The 20131-nt window shown below is 36.3% G+C and overlaps 1 protein-coding gene across 2 annotated transcripts; it reads right to left on the bottom strand.

The window, feature by feature from the left end:
- Positions 1-762: 762 nt before the first annotated feature.
- LOC149796488 (uncharacterized) lies at positions 763-18665 on the bottom strand. Of its 2 annotated transcripts, none has more exons than XM_089961202.1 (8): positions 18584-18665; positions 18040-18097; positions 15761-15857; positions 14033-14115; positions 11666-11791; positions 10881-10971; positions 4206-4384; positions 763-1584 (listed from the first exon to the last, which is right to left on the bottom strand). In XM_089961202.1, the coding sequence occupies exons 2-8, from the start codon at positions 18088-18090 to the stop codon at positions 1405-1407; spliced, it is 807 nt and encodes a 268-aa protein (XP_089817328.1). In that variant the 5' UTR covers positions 18091-18097; positions 18584-18665; the 3' UTR covers positions 763-1404. The 2 variants fall into 2 exon arrangements, with proteins under 2 accessions (XP_089817328.1, XP_089817329.1); XM_089961203.1 differs by having other exon boundaries at positions 18596-18664.
- Positions 18666-20131: the final 1466 nt, after the last annotated feature.

The raw sequence follows: 20131 nt of genomic DNA, 5'->3' as shown, positions 1-20131 counted from the left end.
TTTTAGTTTCTTGAATATTTAAATACATCTTTTTGGTAGTTAGTGTAAAGGAATAGGTATGGCCTGCGTTTTCGAAAAATAAATTTTGTGCTAGACATTGAGTTTTTTCCAGCATTGGAAAAAGACAACGATGCATTACCAACCATGGAATTGTTTCTAAAGAATTTTATAATGCTACCTGATATGACGTCAAACAGGTATATGTTAAACGTGTAAGAATATATATTACTGCGATTATCGAAATGTATCGGCTTATCCTGTGGGGTCAAATTGTATAAGAAAAAGAAAGTTGGCACTTCTATTAAAATAATAAAGTAAACAATTTTGTCACAAGTTAACCTTACTGTTTTCAATTAAATTCTGCAAGATCACTATGGAATAATCCTGAGTCCATTATAATATTTGAACAAAAATGGTATCACCACTGTGTTAATTTCGTAAGAAATGTATTTTAATTTTTTTTTATATTGACCCTCGACCCTTTTTCGTCCCCTGTGCTGTAAGTTAAATTAATTAATAAATGTAATGAATCACTATACGGATAGTAATTTGCGTTGAATATTCAGTGCAGATATTGCGTAATCCAAAATAATACAACTTTCAGAATTTCAAAGATCGGGCAATCCATCTCCAGATGTTGTGACTTACCATGCTTTAAGGAGGAATCTTGACAGATACACACAATTATTTTGTTTGTTAAGGTATTTCTTACAATAGCAGATGGATAGTAAATCGGAAAAATACAAACCATGAACACGTCCGTCCAAAGCAATCGGCTTTTATTAGTAACATGGAAACATTCGGATAGGTAGGTAGGTAGGTAGGTAGGTAGCTGGGTAGGTAGATAGTCACAGTTCTCTTCAATACAATCCAATCGTGTGTATATATTCGTGCTTTGGTAAACTTATATGTACATAAGACGCAAATTACCTATCAATCGATCTTAGTGCAATGTTGTCTACATATATTCAACAAAAGCAGACTGAGTCGTTCTTTATTTATATTAAATACAGCAATTAATCATATTAATCAATTATCCAATTTTAAAATCAATAGTGTTGATGACGATAATCTAAACATGACCTTAAAGAACGTACATCACACATGTATGTATTGTAGGTGAGGTGATTTAAGCGTGAATTTATGGAACGTAAAATCATACTGGTATGCAATAATCTAGGAAGGCATTACAGGTGAGGTGCTTTAATGGTGATATTATGTAACGTAAATTGTACAGGTAGGCATTTCAGATGAGGTGATCTAAACATGATCTAACGGAACGTAAATAATACAGGTGTGCAATCATACACGTAGGCATTGCAATTGATATGACTTAAGCATGGTCTTCCATAACGTAAACCATACCCACAGGCACTGCAAATCAGGTAACAAAACTGATAAACTCTAAACTTTGTACGAGCAGTGAAAATCTGTACTATACGGTATTATCAAGTTGTTGAGATCAAGGTTTGATTGTTCGATAATACTTTTGATCCTTCCAAGATACTGCTCTCTTTTGGCTGTAGGTAATGCAGCAATTACACTGAACGTAGAAAACATTGCAATGATGGAATCAACAGATCCCTGGAAAAGAAAGAAAAACCGTACATTTTAATATAACACTCGCATTCAACTATTATGTGTTATGCATATTTAATTTGTATTTTGTGTTTGTCTATTGTTATGACTGAAGATAGAGTTTGTTGCGTATCTGCTTTATGACATTTTTGTAAGTTATAAATAGGTTGTTTAGCGATTTTTGAGTTCAAGGCCTAAATTTTAATAAAAATTTAGAATGTTCTGGAAGGGAACTTCTGACCCACATCCTGGTCATTTTATTGTGTCTTAGATTTTTATATAATGTTGAGATCAGCATAATTATTCCATACCTCCTTTAAGTTCAGATTCTGGACTGATTTATTGTTGTGTTCAGATATAATTTGAGAGGAATAATTTATAAAAAAAAACAAAAACAAAACAACAATATTTACAAAGTGCATTGATATTTTGGACAAAGTAACTTTTTGGGGATTATTGTGAATTCATTATACGACATTCTGAATTTTATAATTGTGATGCATCAAGAATGTTGGCACAGTTAAGACAATTGGTACATCAGCACATTTGATATTATTGGAATTCATTGGGGACGTTCTATCCTTTTGGACTTGTGATAGTACACACTGAAAGTGGCTGTATTCTTATCGAGTGTATCGAGTCCCGCTCTGAGACAAATTTTATGAAATGAAGTTATTCACTTAAGAAGCTGTTCGATGATGTACATTAGAGATAATCTTGGACTTTTTAAATGAATGTCGTTATATAACAAATCTGGATCCGACTGATGTGAAATATTTTACCTTTATATTTTATTTTATGTCTTTAAAGAATTTTAATATCGTAACCTTTGATCTTCTATGATTAAATATTTTTTGTTGTTGGACTGGTTCATTTTCCTTTTTAAAAATTATTTTTTACTTCTACTTTTACACTTTTGGAGCTAAAATTTTAAATGGCATGAAATGCTGCTGCTCAGATGTCTTTAATTATATTACTATTTCCATACATATTAAGTAGCGTGTTGATACGGATTGCGCTATTATTACCAATATCAATGGACATATTTAAAATTACATATGTCCAGTGGCGTCCCTAGGGTTAGTATCACCCAGTGCGGTAACTCATGGTGTCACCCCCATGGACCTCCTTCCTGCACAAAAGTTCAAAAATTGTATAAACAGTCATGGTGGTGTCACCCCCATGGCACCCCTTCCTGCACAAAAACTCAAATATTTTATAGACAGTAAGTTTGGTGTCACCCCCTCTGATGGCGTCATCCGGTGCGGTTCGCACCACCCGCACCTCCTAGTGACGACACTGCGTATGTCAACACTCATCAGAAGCGAGAACACACACATACACTGTCTCTGACACCTTTGCATTCTAAATGGTGTAAAACATACAACACTGAACCAACATATTTTATTTATTAATCATGTAACTGTCACGACGATAACTGCATGTCCGTCTTTAGCATTGTATAATAAATGATCCTTTTAATTTCATTAAGAGGGTCGTATTTGTTCTGATGTATCACATTGTTACAAAATAATATTTACTATTCTTTATTTCGTCCTTGTGAACTAGGGATATTGTCCTGTCTAGTAGTGACATTCGTGTACACACTTACGCCTAACAATGTATGCTCTATTATATAAAAATGTGAACAAATAAAGGGTTTGTTCTGTTTTGTCCTTCTCAAAGCTCAAGTACTGGTGAGGCGCTGGAGGGAGGGGTATCGTACCATAACTGACTACGAAGTGTGTGTGTGTGTGTGTGTTTGATGTTTGGAATTTTAACGTAGCTTTAAAGACTTTTATGTCATATCGCTACGATGTTTGCAGTGTGTCAGTTTATAGTGATGTCTAGCACTGGGGCATCATGCCACAGACATGTAGCATGATGTTCCACCCAGTCAAATTATACTGACACCATGTCGACCAGTCCTAACACTAACCTCTTAATGCTGAGCACCAAGCGAGACAGTTGCTGGTACGATTTTTATGTCTTTGTTATTACTCGGCCGGGGTTAGAACCCACGATCTCCTGCATCTGTGGTAGACGCTCTAACCAATAGGTCATCGGAGCAGTTAACTTGAGAGCGTCGTAGCATGGCAGCATTTAGTACGTGCCGCTTTGACGTGATACATTGGATATATTTCTATACAGAATCAGGATAATAAACTTCATTAACTTAGAAGAAAACTAATGAATGAGATAAACGGAGCACAATGATTTGAGTACGGGAATCAGTGTGGGTGGCATGGTTGTAAAGTCTCCCTAACCTAAGATTGAGAAAATAGATCCCCCCCCCCAAAAAAAAAATGAAAATCAACAGTTATCAGGTTAGAAACTATGTCCACAGTCGAATTCCTTGATAAAAGTGTGCACAAAATAACATCCAGGATTTTTTTTAAAAAACGAATATGGGAACATAAATTCTGTACATGTAGTTGTCAAGTCTAGCAAAGGTGTGTGTGTGTGTTCGCGCGCACGCGCGCCACGCATATGCTTGTGTTTCGAATCCTTACCCGAAGATCTACTCAGGGCAAAGTTTGATGGCAGTCCTCTGTATATTTCTATAAATATAAAGCTGTCAAGTCTAATAATGTGTGTGCACGCATGTTTGTATTTCGAATCCTCACCCGAAGCTCCACGCCAGGCAAGGTTTGATGGCGGTACAAGCCAAAACCCGGGAACTTTTCTAACACGTTCTTCCATTCCATCGACAGGTAGCGAGGCTTACCGAAATATAATTCATCAAATACTTCCTCAGTTTGACGGATCCATGGTACATCCACATCTTTGGCGTTCCAAATCAGGACTAAAATGACACAGTATATGCAAGAACATTAATGAAAGAGTGCGTCAGTTACTTGATAAAACGTCTTTATTCAATAGAAAGAAGGCTATTCTCACAAACTCTATTCATAACTTAAGCATACTGGTCAGAATTTTGCTTCCGGTAGGGTGAGAAATACAGGTAGCTCTGCTTTTATCCGTGGTCCCATGTCAGAACTCTGGACCTCATTACTTGAATAATTTCTTGCAAAGTTTTTAAATTACCTGTCTTCGTTCTTATTTAAGCTATGTATGTGTTATAAAACCCTCGTGTGCCTATCTGCATCCATCGTAAATATGGAAATAACGGTTGTGCTTAACGCGATTCATCTAATTGCCTAACAACTGCTCGGTCACACGACATAGTTGCTCGGTCACACGACACCGTAACGTCAGATAAGGATTACAACAAGATTATCTTAGTACACTGTACATGTATCCGTGGTTCGTTGTTGTTGTTGTGGTTGTGGTGGTGGTAATTAACTTATAAAATCATATATTTACTGAGCACATAATTATCAGAAAATATTTACAATGCTTATGTTTTTTTCCTCTAAAGTTTATGCTTTATGATGTGTAGAGTACATCATATACATCAGGTAAAAGTTAAATGAACCATGTACAGTACACCACGTTGAGTGCGGTGTTTTAATCAGATCTGTTTCAAATTTTATTACTTGATTAACAAAACATGTTAAGTTTTGCTTCAAAGTGTTCTTATTTATCTACAATACAACTACTACTAATGGTTTGTACAGCACTGGTGACCTAGTGGTTAGAGCGTCCGCCTCGGATGCGGCAGGTCGCGGGTTTGAACCCCGGCCGAATCATACTAAATACTTATAAAAATGGTACTAACAGCTGCCTCGTTAGGCGCTCAGCATTATGAGGTTATTGTTTGGACTGGTCGGCCTGGTGTCAGGATAATGTGACTGGGTGGGACATCATGCTACATGTCTGCGGCATGATGTCCCAGTGCTAGACATCACTATAAACTGCCATACTGCTGACATCGTAGCGATATGACGTTAAAAATCCAAATCACACGCAGATCTCACTAATGGTTGCAAGTCATACTTATTATTATTATATTATTATTATTATGCACAATTGTGCTCAGCTTATATAGAGCAAATTTTGGTTTTACTGTGCTATTAAATGTGGCAGTGGTTGATCAACAAAGCTTATGGTGTTTCGTGCCAACTATTCAGCTTCTACACAGCAAACAGAGTCACCTTTGAAGAAACTGACCGAAATTTAGAATACCTATCAAATAATATCGAGACGAAGAAGTAAAAATCCGCAACTTAATGGAACGTGCCAACAAAATCTAGGTATCATGGCATTATTAAGGAACCAATTTTTACTCGTAAAATATGTTTCTTCGAAAATACTTACCCAATACTGGAACACAGCTTATCTTTTCCCACTCAGAATACCTCAGGACAAGCATGAGAGTCAGTCTTAAGCTGAGAGCACGGCCTTTATCCTTCAGTTTTAACGTCCCGATGGATGAAGTACGCTAACAAGCCATCAAAGAGACCAGTCATGATAGCCCTTGTTACCAATCTGGACTTCTATTAACAATATCCGATCTAGTAGCATCTCAGTGATTCGTTCACATAGGTATGGACTTCAGTAACAGGCACCATATTTTGTCTCTCTCAGGATTGGGAACTGTATTGCCCCATTGTAGCACCTTCGTTCAAGGAATTCTATCCATACGGGATTGCTCTACGCAGCAACGGATTTCATGGTCCTAGGTCGCCTTCTACTGCATTGCCACTGTTTTTCTGCAGGAATGGAGTCATCATGTTTGCCTACTGGACCATCCTCTCAAAATCTGCACCCTACTGAGGTCCCATCGGCGGAATTGGATGCAACCTAACTTGGCTCACGGCGGGTATGCATTTACGCGTCCACTCGCTAGTGATTACAGTTTTTACCGATGATTTCGAAAGGCTGGAGAGCCCGCACACTACCATCGTTTCGGGACGTCAGCGGTGCATGTTGTCCACTGGAACGACATCTTTATATAAATATTTCTAGAGAGGACGGCTATTGTGAAACCCTTTCTTTGGGAGCAATACTATTTATATGGCAAGGGAGTTCTCATTCTGTCTGATGACAACTCTATAGTGATGATTTATCGCAACAACAATGATTTTCTCAATCATACAATGGTGATTAACTCCAGCAACAAGGAGGACCCCAGTCCCCCAGAACTCTGCGGCATGGGGTGGGAGTGATCTCAAACAATAAGAAGGAACTCGATTCTACAATGGTGATTTATCTTCAACAACAATAGGACCTCAGTCTACAGACCTCTGCACCATGGTATGGGACTGATCTCAAACAACAAGGAGGAACTCAATCCTACAATGGTGATTTATCTTCAAGGAGGACCCAGTCCCCAGACCTTTGCGTCATGGTGTGGGACTTATCTCAAGCAATAAGAAGGAACTCGAACCTACAATGGCGATTTATCTTCAACAAGAATGGGACCTTAGTCCCCACACCTCTGCACCATGATGTGGGACTGATCTCAAACAACAAGGAGGAACTCAATCATACAATGGTGATTTATCTTCAAGGAGGACCCCAGTTCCCAGAACTTTGCGTTATGGTGTGGGACTTGTCTCAAACAACAAGGAGGAACTCAATCATTCATTGGTGATTTATCTTCAGTAAGGAGGACCCCAGTCACCAGACCTTTGCGTCATGGTGTGGGACCTTTTTTCATCAACAAGCCATACAGGTTCACCATATTCCATGACTCCTCAAGGCGCTGACCGACATTCGTCACGGAACAATCGACTAGTACAGAAGGAATGGTGTCTCCATCCCTCGGTTTTCACTGTCTGTACCCAATGGGACCAATCGTTGGTGGGCCTGCTTGCGACAATTTGGAAACTCCATCCTTTGTCTCTCAAGTCTCGGACCCAACAGCTTGATCAGTGAATGCCCTATCGTTGGATTGGACCAACCTGAACTAATACACCCCCAACACCTCTGATTCCAAAGTGATACAGAAGCAATGGAATCAGCCTGTAGGCTCATCCTAATTACACAGCTCCGTTGAGAGGAGTTGTGAATTTACTACCTTATCAATCTGCATCGGAAACCCGTGGAATTCGGGTTTTCCTTCATCTACTCATATAACGACCGCAGTTGTTTCATCCAGTGGTGCGTAAACGACCGTATCTTACCTCTCCATGCATCGTTACCGCAGACAGCTTACTTCTTCCTCTGGGTCTACGGTCCAAGGTGAACGCTCCACGATCGCCGACACCTTTCGTTATCATACGAGAGAGGATATCGGACAAACCCAGGACTTACCCGACCTTATCATCAGCTTTGGGTATACACAGCTAGAAATTTTAACACTAGGCCCAAAGCGAAACCTATCTTGGATATTAACCTAGCTGGATAAGACACCTTCTGAACGATTTTCAATGGCGTCTCTGGCGCTCCATTTCCCACAAGACCTGCTTTCTCATGGCATTATCAGCTGCAGGCAGAATTCGCGAAATAAATGCCCTATCAGCAGACCCGGTTTACATGGAAATTCAGACAAGACAAGTCCATCTTAGTCATGACGGCATCCTCTTTCATTGTCGAGAACCGTCTCTCTTCCATAGGTAGCTAAACTTTTGTCATGAACACTCTGTCTTCTCTGGACACATCAACTAATTCCGGGCTTTCAAGTGATTCGTTAGTACGAACAGAGCCGTTGTCTCTCTTCCATAGGTAGCTAAACTTTTGTCGTGAACACTCTGTCTTCTCTGGACACATCAACTAATTCCGGGCTTTCAAGTGATTCGTTAGTACGAACAGAGCCGTTGCGTCGAGGGCGATCATGCCTTTTTCTACTTCTCATAAAAGGACAGGAATATCGATCAGATCAAAATAACACGTCATGGAGTAAGGGGTTATTTGCTCAACATATAGGGAAAATAAACGCAACTCAATGAACCTTTAAGCACTTCGGCTCAATAGGTTCGAGCAGTTGCCACCAATCTAGCATCAGACTGGAACTGTTCGCTAACCAACATCAGTCAGTCTGTGGTATGGAGATCGGAGTCCATATTCTCAAGCTTTTATTTCCGAGATACGTCATCCCACAGATGCCAGTTCAGTCTGGTAGGACCTTTATTCGCAGCTCAACAGGTCTCCATTCCAGATCGATCGACAGCTTCCTAAGATGCGGCTTCACGACTTCAACTGGATTTGCATGGGGAACATTTTATTTTCCTTTTGAAGTCACAGATGGAGTCTCCTGTTGTCAGGTTACCTAGAAGCTGTCTCAATACTTTAGAGGACCGGAGATGGTATCTTCGGGGTAAGGGGATGTACTTCCCTCCACCTTTTACTTATTCTCCTAAGGTTTTATGATTGGGTAACGTATTCGAAGAAGCAACCAATTTTGTCTAGTAAATTATGTTTCTTCAAAAATACTTACCCAATCATAATACAGATACACCCTCCCAGCGTCCCCGCAGTTGCATTCATAGGGAGAGTGCCCTCCGCTTCAGTAATAATTGGGATATTCTTACACTGTGACGCCAAGTGGAATCAGGTCACAATTAATAGTTTCAATTCAGTACTCATGAATATAGTCCCAATCTATTTTAGAGCATTTTTTCCTGTCTCCTTTTGGTGGTGATACAAGAGTTAGATTTAGGCATTCTTGGTATGGATTTAAAGGCAATTGTTTATTCCTTAGAATATAAGCTTATGGTGTGTTTGTGTGTGTTTCGGAGACAGTGTACAGTGAGTAATAAGGTATTGGTGATGGTCCAGAAGTGAAATCTGTGTTCCATTGCACGTTGATTTGTTTACAGTCCAGCCCTTAAAAAAATGCCGGTGAATTTTTGACAAGAACTTCACCGTGAAGTCATCTTTGAAGGTATTTTAGGTTAACATATGATTTGTATTGATTGTCACACAATGGAAAGTTCAGTACGGAGAACCAAATGTAGAGAATATTTAGTCAAATTAATTGTGTTCTACGTCCAAGTCTTGTATGTAAGGGAGGGGAGATCACTCTGCCCGACCGCCAAAATAGGTCAGCAGACAATTTTTAGGTCCCCTTAGCTAAAATTATAATCTGGGAGGGATGAATCTGCGAGGCAGTGGTAGTTTAGACCAATAAATTGACCTCCCAAATTTCTATTGATACTGATGGATGATATGTAGGTCTGATGTTCATTAAAATATGCACACCTTAGGTGGCAGGATCCAGTTTCGCAAATTGGACCCTGGCAAAATTCTTAACTGAAGGCTGTGGTGTGACTTTTTCAGCTATTATTGTTTAGTATTTAAAGATATAGATATATATGTAAACTAGGTGTTTCGGGCTTGTGTTATTCTTGAAATTGATGTCAGGCATGTACACCTTCCATAGTTACTCTGAAGTATGTTGATAGGGAAATACCAATACACGTTATTGGTTAGGAAGATGAGCTAGCCTCCCATAGCAGTGAACACATGGGTTTGGCGCAAGTAGAATATCTCAAAAATGGACTGGATGACAACTATTTCCAGTTGCATCAGCCTGTTTATTACACACTGTTTTGCAGAACCGTCATCTAGGAAAAGGACTTGTGTTTGCACTGTGAGCATCACATGGTATTAAATATGACCTTCGGACATGAAAAATGCAGGTATAAATTTGGGGTTGGGGTACATAAACTTATTCTGCTATGAACTGCCATTGACTTCTCTGGTCAAGTGGATACTATTCTTATGCTTTGTTTTAATATAAGTATCCAAAAATATGGATTTTTTTTAACCTCACTTGTGTATTTTTTTAATTATGTTTTTTATACTAGGTCGCTGATTGCGGCATTAAATTTGTACATAAAACCTGGCCCCTGCCCCCTTTGACACACACCGGTTATTGATTACAGCCATATCAAGCTCGAAATTCAAAATGGCCACAGGACAGATAATTGTGTTATTCCACGTGGATTTACAAGTCACTAAATATAGGATTTACTCCGTAAATATAATGTGCATCTCACCAAAAGAACCCGTCAGCCGATGGTAACTGTACAACCACGAGAAATATCGGTAAGTGTAGAAAATGTATACCAATGTCTGCAGCCAAATTAAGAAGCAGATAATTGCAGCTTTTAATGAATATATGATATTACCCCTTCCCCCTAAAATAATATCATTATGGGTGAAGGGCTGATTCATCGGCCTAATGGTAGTGTTCCTAAGACATTATTATTGGGTAACGTATTCGAAGAAAAAATTAATCCGTTTAGATCGCAATATATTTAGAGGCATTTAGAAATAAAAGTAAATTAAACATTGAGTGCAAGAGATCGAAACAATCTTAAGCTTTGATATTGAAAATTTTGCATTATTCGTTCTCTTATCAACAGCATTGTTTAACCTTGGATTTTTAAAGTAACGTAAGAAAAAGAACATATGCTGACGTAAAGGCAGCGATATATCCATTTACGTACTTAGCTTTCCACCTGGAACCAGGACTCGATGTATTTCTTGCAGACTTGCATCATTCGCAAACCAGTGGAAACTTTGTGCGCATATGACGTTCTAAATTGTCGAAATTAAAAAATATATAAAAAAATAATAAAAAAGTTCTTGTAAAATCTAGCATGCGTAATATAAGTGTATACATCTTTGGTTATTTTGCACAGTTGAATTGTTATTCTGTAATGCAGAGTTCTTATTTTCATGAGCAAATAAAACTCACAGAAAATTTTTTTTGGGAATAATGTCAAAATGTTTAATGACCGTATAACTAGAGAGTATGAGGAATTCGGAAGTTTTTAATTCAGAGAGGCGATGCTAATTCTTTTGAATGCTGGGAATAAGAATACAAATTGGTCTCATTTTGTATTCACTATGGATTCAGTGAAAGGCAAAACTATATACATAACCTATAAATGTTACAAACAACAGTTAATCGCCATCTTGTAATATTTAAGGGAAAATATGCAAACAATGTCAACATTTAAATCTCACTACTCTCACGATTAAAAATGTCATATGGTACTCGGTCACATGAGCTGACAGATTTGTGAGGTGGAATAAGTCTGTCGTGAATTTTGACAAAGAAAGTCGTAATATAATCTCTACCATTACCTACACTGTCGATCGCGGTTTAATGCCTTTAAACTTGCTATTGAAACAAACAGTGAATGCTTTTGCAACGAGGAGTGTGGGCAAATATGTTTCAAGATTGGTCGATGTTGAACTACATGTCTGGTTTTCATATTTTTATTACCTTTACTGAGTTAGAAGGAAGAGGTATTTTGTCTGCTGAACACACGCTCGTTTCCACTCGAGGACAGTTTTCTCTCAGTGTCTTTATAAATCCATTGCTTGGTTCTGCTGCTAAATATCGCAGATCCTGGTAGAAAAACTAATTTTCCTTAACAAGTTATAAAGAGGATATATTTAGTCAATTAAAAACTTAACAGAGTGGGCCCGTGTGGCCAAATAATCTAAGGTGCTATTCGTTACGTATCAATCATACAACTCACCTGTGACAGCATTGAGTTCGAGTCTTTGCTTCTTCCTGGGGTTTCCCGGGTTTTGGCTCGATCGTATATACTGGCCGACATGTATGGCCTAAAAATGGCGCTACTTTCTGTGAATAACCTTATGACTGAAAACTAAGCTCTATCCAAATTAAATAGTTTGCTGATGAAATCATTTTTTTTTTAAACGAAAGAAATACTGAAACTTGAAATTTTAAGGATTAAGTGACCATGGTTGGAAATTTAGTCAAGTACAAAATATATCTAATCAGTCACAAAATTTAACATGACGTATCTCAGAATTTATGAAACTTCGCGAGTCATTAATATAAATTTTAATTTCCTCAAATACCCAAGCAAGATCAGTTAATCCTAAAGTGAAATCTCCACCTGACAGGGCGCCAGTGCTACTGGGTACCCCTCTGTCTATCTATCTATCTATCTATCTATCTATCTATATATATATATATATATATATATATATATATATATATATATATATATATATATATATATATATATATATATATATATATATATATATATATATATATATATATATATATATATTTCAGATCATTTTTAGTGGAGGTAAACATGCTTGGTTGAAAATGAATCTATGCCATTAAGTGTTTCACTTCGAAATTCCTTAACTTGTTGTCAAGTTTGAATGTTTCAGAGAGGAGACTGACATATATCCTGACTATTTTATTGCGTTTTAGCTTTTTATATTTATCTTGTGCACTTTAAATATTACATTTTCTACTTTAACATACGAAGTGGAATCAGTCTTTTTGTGGTGTTCAGTTTTTAAGTTTTGTGGATTCGTTTATTTAAATTATTCGCTGGAATTACAGCGTGCTCATTAATACTTCTTGAACTAAATCATTAATTTGGAATTATAGTGATTCAGTCAATGACATTTTGGATTATAGTATTGTGATACCTCAGACTTTTATCATATTGCCATATTCCAGGCCACTGGCACACTGGTACAATCAAGACTACATGCACATTCAATATTTGATTTTGACTTGTAACATCAGTGTAATTCAAATGGAACCTGGAATAGAACATTTAGGTATATTTTTCTATTTTTCGTTGAAATTTACAAACATTTTGGGTTTTCGCTCTATTCTGCTAGGTAGTTTAAGGAATATATATATATATATATATATATATATATATATATATATATATATATATATATATATATATATATATATATATATATATATATATATGTGTGTGTGTGTGTGTGTGTGTGTGTGTGTGTGTGTGTGTGTGTGAAATCGTTGACGTATCTCGAGGGCCAAGATACGGTTATCTGTAGATAACGCAAGGCAGTTCTCTGTGATATCGCTTCCGAAATTGGAAATGCAAGAACTGTCTTTATAAGTTGAAAAGATAGTGACAAATCCATCTTTTTCTGAACTGAAGATAACACGAACTAGTTTCCATTTTTTTTTTCATCTTTGCCTTTCGTTTTTCAAATACTAGCAAATGATTTACGGAGGTAATTGCTATGTTCCCATCTTTAAATTTTCAAGTATGGGAGATGGAATCGTTTCATATCTTTTCATCTTCCATCTTTAAAATTTTAGAGATGAAAATATGGAAGAGGAGTTGTCAAGCGTTACAATGACCAGATCAATACTATTACCTTTTCTTCTTTCATTTACAGTTATTGATTTAAGTTACGGTTGTGATGAATATGAAATGAGTTCAACATGACGTAAATACAGAATGGCTATCATTCTTTTTGCTGACGGGTTGTAATATAAAAACGAATCAGCAGACAGATAAATCATATCTTATTTGATGCAGAGGAAAAATATCGAGAATGGAAACCATGACACTTGAAAGCATAATAGTAGCATTAGAAGAAGCGGGAAGAAAACAACTGCATCGTGACGAAGAGGAAAGAGACGAAGAAAATAGGAAGAAATGAAGAAGAATATAAGGAAAAGGAGGAGGAAACGGAGGAAAGACAATGGTGTTGATGTAGAAAGTGCAAGATATATTTGTGAGATAAAGATGTTAGAGGTAATAAAATCCACAAAATGCATACTTTTAAGGAATCCTGAGGTCAATTCGTACATTACACTCACCGTGCTTAACCGAGGCAAGAGTTGGGCTGTAAACTTTCCTGTACCTGCACCAAGCTCCAGAATGTCGTACTGGCAGGAAGACCCTGTAGAAAATATCTTAATTTATATCGACGTAGTATGCAAGGCTACTTGAATGATAACATAATGAAACTGACATACAGATTTACCTCTTGGAGGAGGAAGATATATATAATATATATCGAATATATGTGTAGTATATACGCTGTATGAGTGATATACCACGAGATGTATACATTTTTCATTAAAAGGAAACGAGGCTTGCAGAGTTTCCTTTTAATAAAAAAATTATGCAGCGAATGGTATATCATTGATACAGCGTACATGTTATACATATATTTTATTTATACCACATACAAGTTTTCATTTGGTATGGGAGATAAAACTGACGGCAACAAACAGTGCACTGTAAGGGAGTGAACTCTTCATCAAAATAATTAAGCAACATGAGGTAATTAAACAATTTAACCCTAACTACATTTCATTGATATCGTTTCTGTCCATACTTCTCTATTTCTTTGTGACTGTCAGTGTCAATTTCAAAAATTCTCCTACGTTTCTGCTGTGTGGGCCCTGTTTGTAAATTCGCCTGTTGAAAGAAGTTGATCAAGTTAGGGATCTCGTTCACGTTTTGCGGGAGGTTCATAACAAGCATATTATGTACGGTGATGTTTGATCCATAGAATAGAATGCTGATAATCTGAGTCTGTTGAATATTACACGTTTGGGAACTTGATATAATGCAGTCTGTTGTTGTGCAGTTTGAAATTTCTTTGTTGTGGAGGAGGGGGTTGAGAGCATTATCACTTGGGTGGCCGGTGTTGCTCAGGTAATTGGAGTATGTCTGTTGTTGTTTGTCACAAATGTTTGAGTAGCTATTTATAGACTACATATTTGTGGCCAGAAACTTGCATGATATCAGTTGGGGCAATGATTTTGTCTCTTAACTTCTGAATTAGGTACTTTCTGCTGCTTGTGTTTGTAAATTTCTTTCTTTCTGTAATATTTGCTTTTTCCTTCATGTTTTGCTTGATGCATCCAAGTTTGTTAATTCCAACGAATTGTTTCCTAAACCATTTGGGTTTGGCGCTGAGATTGGCATAGTGTTGTGCGCAATATAGAAAGGATCGTCAGGTTGACAAAAGTCTGCTGGTCTTAGCTCAGCATACCGTTTGTAGATAGCAAGTGCATCTCTCTCTTTGTTGTTTTTGTTTTCATACATCTTAGGACTAATATCTATGATGTCCTTACTATTGTCTCCTGTTCTTATTTTTGTCTGCCTTTCATTGAGTTTAAGATACTCCAGTCCATTCGGATCTTTCTTTAGTTTAACATCCCTGTATAAAAATGTTAGTTTCTATAAAAACATTTTACATGGAAATCGATTTTTTGTTATTTTCTCCTTTTAAAATGTAATATTCCAAGAAATTCATATCCATGTTTAGAGAGTATAAAAGCTACAACAACATGATCTTTATGCGTATTCATACGCTATGGGCAAATCACAATTTGATACAACATCAATGTGATTGGTCAGATATTTCAATAAATATTTTATAATATCCACTAATACGATATATCTTTGATCGATATGATTCAGAATTAGTGCGCAAAACAACTAAAAGGAAGCAGTGAGACAAAATTATATAAGGCTAATCAAAGATTATCCAAGTTAATATCATGACGTAATATTTTAACAGTGCCCACTACCTTGTGTTTGAATCGATGCGTTATCGTGCACAATTTGCAGAACTTCCTCAATGACGCAATCGGCGTATGAAGGCCTCGTCTTGTGGTACAATGAACCCTGAGGAAATAAGGACACTTAACGACTTCATTAGTCATTCAGTTCGTATTCTTTACAATTAAAAACATGTACGTTGAAATCCCAGTGATATTTTATAATGCATGCAATTAAATACATGTATATTGAAAACCAGTGTTATTTTATAATGTATGCAAGTAAATACATGTACGTTGAAAACCGTTGCTATTTTATAACGTATGCAATTAAATACATGTACGTTGAAAACCATTGTTATTTTATAATGTATCCAATTAAATACATGTAGCTGAAAACCATTGTTATTTTATAATGTACTTATTAAATACATGTGCGTTAAAAACCAGTGTTATTTTATAATGTATGGAATTAAATACATGTACGTTGAAAACCAGTGTTAAATTATAATGTATGGAATTAAACACATGTACTTTGAAAACCATTGTTAGAAAACCATTGTTATTTTATAATGTATGGTTTGTTTTCATGTGTCTATTTGCAATATCCTATTTTCATAAAACACGTTCAACTGAGATTATACTCCATTTAAAATCTTCGACCTTCAAGTTTGATTAAATCAAAGGAACAAATTATTGTTATCAAGTCACACACAGTTAAAATCCCCAATTACAAAATGTCAAGGGCAAGTAGCATCCTACGTAATGAAAACGGAAGATTTTAATACGAATAAGTGTAGTTTACAAGGTAATATGGCTTTTCACAGAGATTGTAACAAATCGATAACAATAAAGCCAAGTATGTATTTGAACATGATCAAATGCAAACTATACTAAAGCATATTAGTAGCGCTAAAAGGTACGCGGCATGTACACATGGACCGAGTCGATTATCCATGGTACGGGACACAGACCGAGGGGATTATCCGAGGTACGGAAAATAGGTACGGGACATGTTAACAGTGACGGAATGGATTTGTTGGGAATTTTTCCATGGTGTCATTCTGTGAAGAAGGTGAAGTGTTTATGCAGGACACGTGATATATTTGCCAATTACAACTGCAGTCTCCAGCTGTTTCAGTAATGTCCGAAGGAACCAACTATAACTTATTAAACACGCAAGAACGATCTTGATACTGTTCAAATGTATGCTAATCATCACCAACGTTTGTTCGCTGTGGCTTTAAAGAATACCAGAATACTCTTCCTGATACATAAGAATGTCATTTCCGAGGCAAGTCCGTAAAAGGGAATGAGATTCTATTTTCATGAAGCGGTAAAAACTCACGAATAAGCTGATCCTGTATTAAAATGCTGCATTTTGCAACAATCCTAAACGGGGTCAAATAAAGTGAGAAGCTGCATTTTGCGACATTCCAAAACGGGGATAAAATACGAAACTGGGATACTGCTTCAACGTCGATGTGACCATTTGTTGTTAACAAACTCAGTGACACTTCTGAGGGCGTTGTTGCCTGTACCGAATTATAATGGTTGACATTTATTCGATGAAATATGGATTTTTAAAAAACCACTGGCTCATGATATAAACAACCAAATATTCGTAAAAATAATGAGTGATGGTATGAAAAACTGGGATGAGATTGTCTGCTAACGGTCAAGAACTGGGCAGATTTAATAAAGATGACATGTGTGATGTCAGATTTGTGATATGGATACCACACACATTAATATAAAGACCTCCCCCTCAACATACGCGTCCCTTTGTGTTTATACATTATGGTCTCTATTTCCTCAATAGATTCTGCAATTTTATATTACTCGACATTAGATCTATTTTCTGGAGATCATGGAGAAAGGCAGTGTGTAAAATTGTGAATTTCGATTATCTGTGGCTCATGGAAAAAGGCGATGTGTAAAAGTATGAATATTTATTATCTGTGGATCATGGAAAAAGTGGTGTGTAAAATAATGAATTTAGATTATCTGGGGATCATGGAAAAAAGACAGTGTGTAAAAGTATGAATTTCGATTATCTGGGGGCCCTGGAATGGCTAGGTGTAAATTGTTTGAATTTCGACCATTTGGAGAGCTTGGAAAAATTAAGCGCGTAATGGTCTGAATTTCGATTTATCTGTTGATCTTGGAAAAAATTATATGCAAAAGTTTGAGTGGAATTAGTTAAAAAAACGACTGAAAACATACACATACACACACACACACGTGACAACAGAGAGAGAGAGAGAGAGAGAGAGAGAGAGAGAGAGAGAGGGGAGGGGGGTAATTACCTCAGTAAATCCTTCCTTAGCAAGAGTATGAACACCATTCACCTCACTCATTTTTCAACTGAAGTATAAACACATCATCTGGATTTATGAAGCCATTATATACAAATCTATATCATCTTCCATTTAAGTATCTTAACTCCTTAAATCTACATGATAATTCTTCACCAGTGCTGCCTCCTTTTGTTTACTAAATGTTGTCTTGGCCAAATACAAAAGAAGTATGGAATTAGATGTGGCCTGCTTGATTTCTTTTGTAAAAAGAAACTAATGAAGTGCCCTTCAGAGAGTCAACACTGGTATACGCTCGCTCTCTTATGACACTTTTTACCGGTATTTGGATAAGTCAAGGACAGGTAAAAGGTCAAGAGTTTACAATGCAAGTCACGTAGCTATAAAAAAAAAAAATACCGTGATAAATCAGCATCAGTGTCAATACATGGAGTTTCCTTTACGATACCACGTACGTTATGTGACATTAGAAAGAAACGTGTTTAGACCCTGTATGGAAGTTATTGGTATGAATTTCTAGACACACACAAACTACCTATGTATCTACCCATCATCGCTATGGCTATGTCTGTGAACATGTAACAGCATAAAAGAGCAAACTTTTCTCAGCCCATCCCTGGAAGAACAAAAATGAGGCTACGATAAGAACACGTGGTCTGCACTATAGCTCGCGAGTTAACTTATGACGTCATTCAGATGACTGACAGTGTATCAGGTATCTTTATTTCCTATTGAACATCCATCAACATTAAATTATGTGTAAACAATTCATATTTACTACTGGAAATGTGAAAAAAAGTTTAAAAGGATGCAGTTTTTCAATATAATCTGATATCACATACATTTGCCAGAGTTTACGTATTTGAGGCATTATATTTAAAGACTGCATTCATTTTACACATTTTATGTTTGAAGAATTCAGATGTTGATTGAAATTATCGTATTTACTTAGTATTGTTTAAGCTGATGCAATTTTTGGAGATATAACGATACAGAAGGAAGGAGCCAAGGAAAATAAGATGACTGCCCAACTACAACAAAAAGTCTGTTCTTATTGTTCTGTCCATTAACTAGAAAATGAACTTAACATTTTGGGCGAAATGTTCTTTTTTGCGTCAACAACAGTTAAATATTACGGCAAAATTACTTTTTGATACCAAATATTCATACACTATATATTGTGTCAAAATGACTTTTTTATTTAAAGTATTCATACATTAAATATTATGTCAAAATGACTTTTTATTTAAAGTATTCATACGTTAACTATTATGTCAAAATGACTTTTTGTTTAAAGTATTCATACGTTAAATATTATGTCAAAATGACTTTTTATTTAAAGTATTCATACGTTAAATGTTATGTCAAAATGACTTTTTATTTAAAGTATTCATACATTAAATATTATATCAAAATAACTTTTTTATTTAAAGTGTTCATACACTAAATATTATGTATTTCAGTCACTGGAAGTATATATGAATCGTTTCCAAAGGCATCCATTTACACCTCACCCACCTCACTGACCCGGACTGAAAAGCATATAAATGTATCAAAATATCAGCTGTGATACTCAGCGTTTCACAAAGATCTGAACACAGACACATATACACACACAGACAGAGACACAAACACTACACTTTTTCCATATTAGCTTTGCAATAAAAATAGCTGTAACAAATAATTATCAAAGACACACACACACACACACACACACACACACACACACACCAATGAAAAACAAACGTATCAGAAGTTTACTTTCCAATAAAGTTCCTCTACAAATTTTAAAAAGTGAGATACAATGTCAGTGAAACATTTTCCTTTAAATGTTAAAATTCTATGTAAATTGTCCTCTGACAACTGCTGCCAGGTATTCCAAGATAAAAGTAGAGAGAAAGATAATTACGTCGATCTGAAAGCTGATAACTATAAGGCTCATAACACTAATTGACTAAGCTCAAATAGAAAATTAAATTTATGAGGGAAAAAACACAACATGCTTTAAAATTGTAACGCAAGCCATATTTCTTCAGTTACAAAAAATGTTAGGAATCCCATAATTGTGTGGCGATATAAATAC

This window comes from Sinohyriopsis cumingii, chromosome 6 (assembly GCF_028554795.1).
Source record: "Sinohyriopsis cumingii isolate HCF-2022 chromosome 6, ASM2855479v2, whole genome shotgun sequence".
In the NCBI taxonomy this organism is placed as follows: domain Eukaryota; kingdom Metazoa; phylum Mollusca; class Bivalvia; order Unionida; family Unionidae; genus Sinohyriopsis; species Sinohyriopsis cumingii.
Note: the sequence above shows the minus strand (reverse complement) of the source record. Positions and strands in the feature narration are given on the sequence as shown.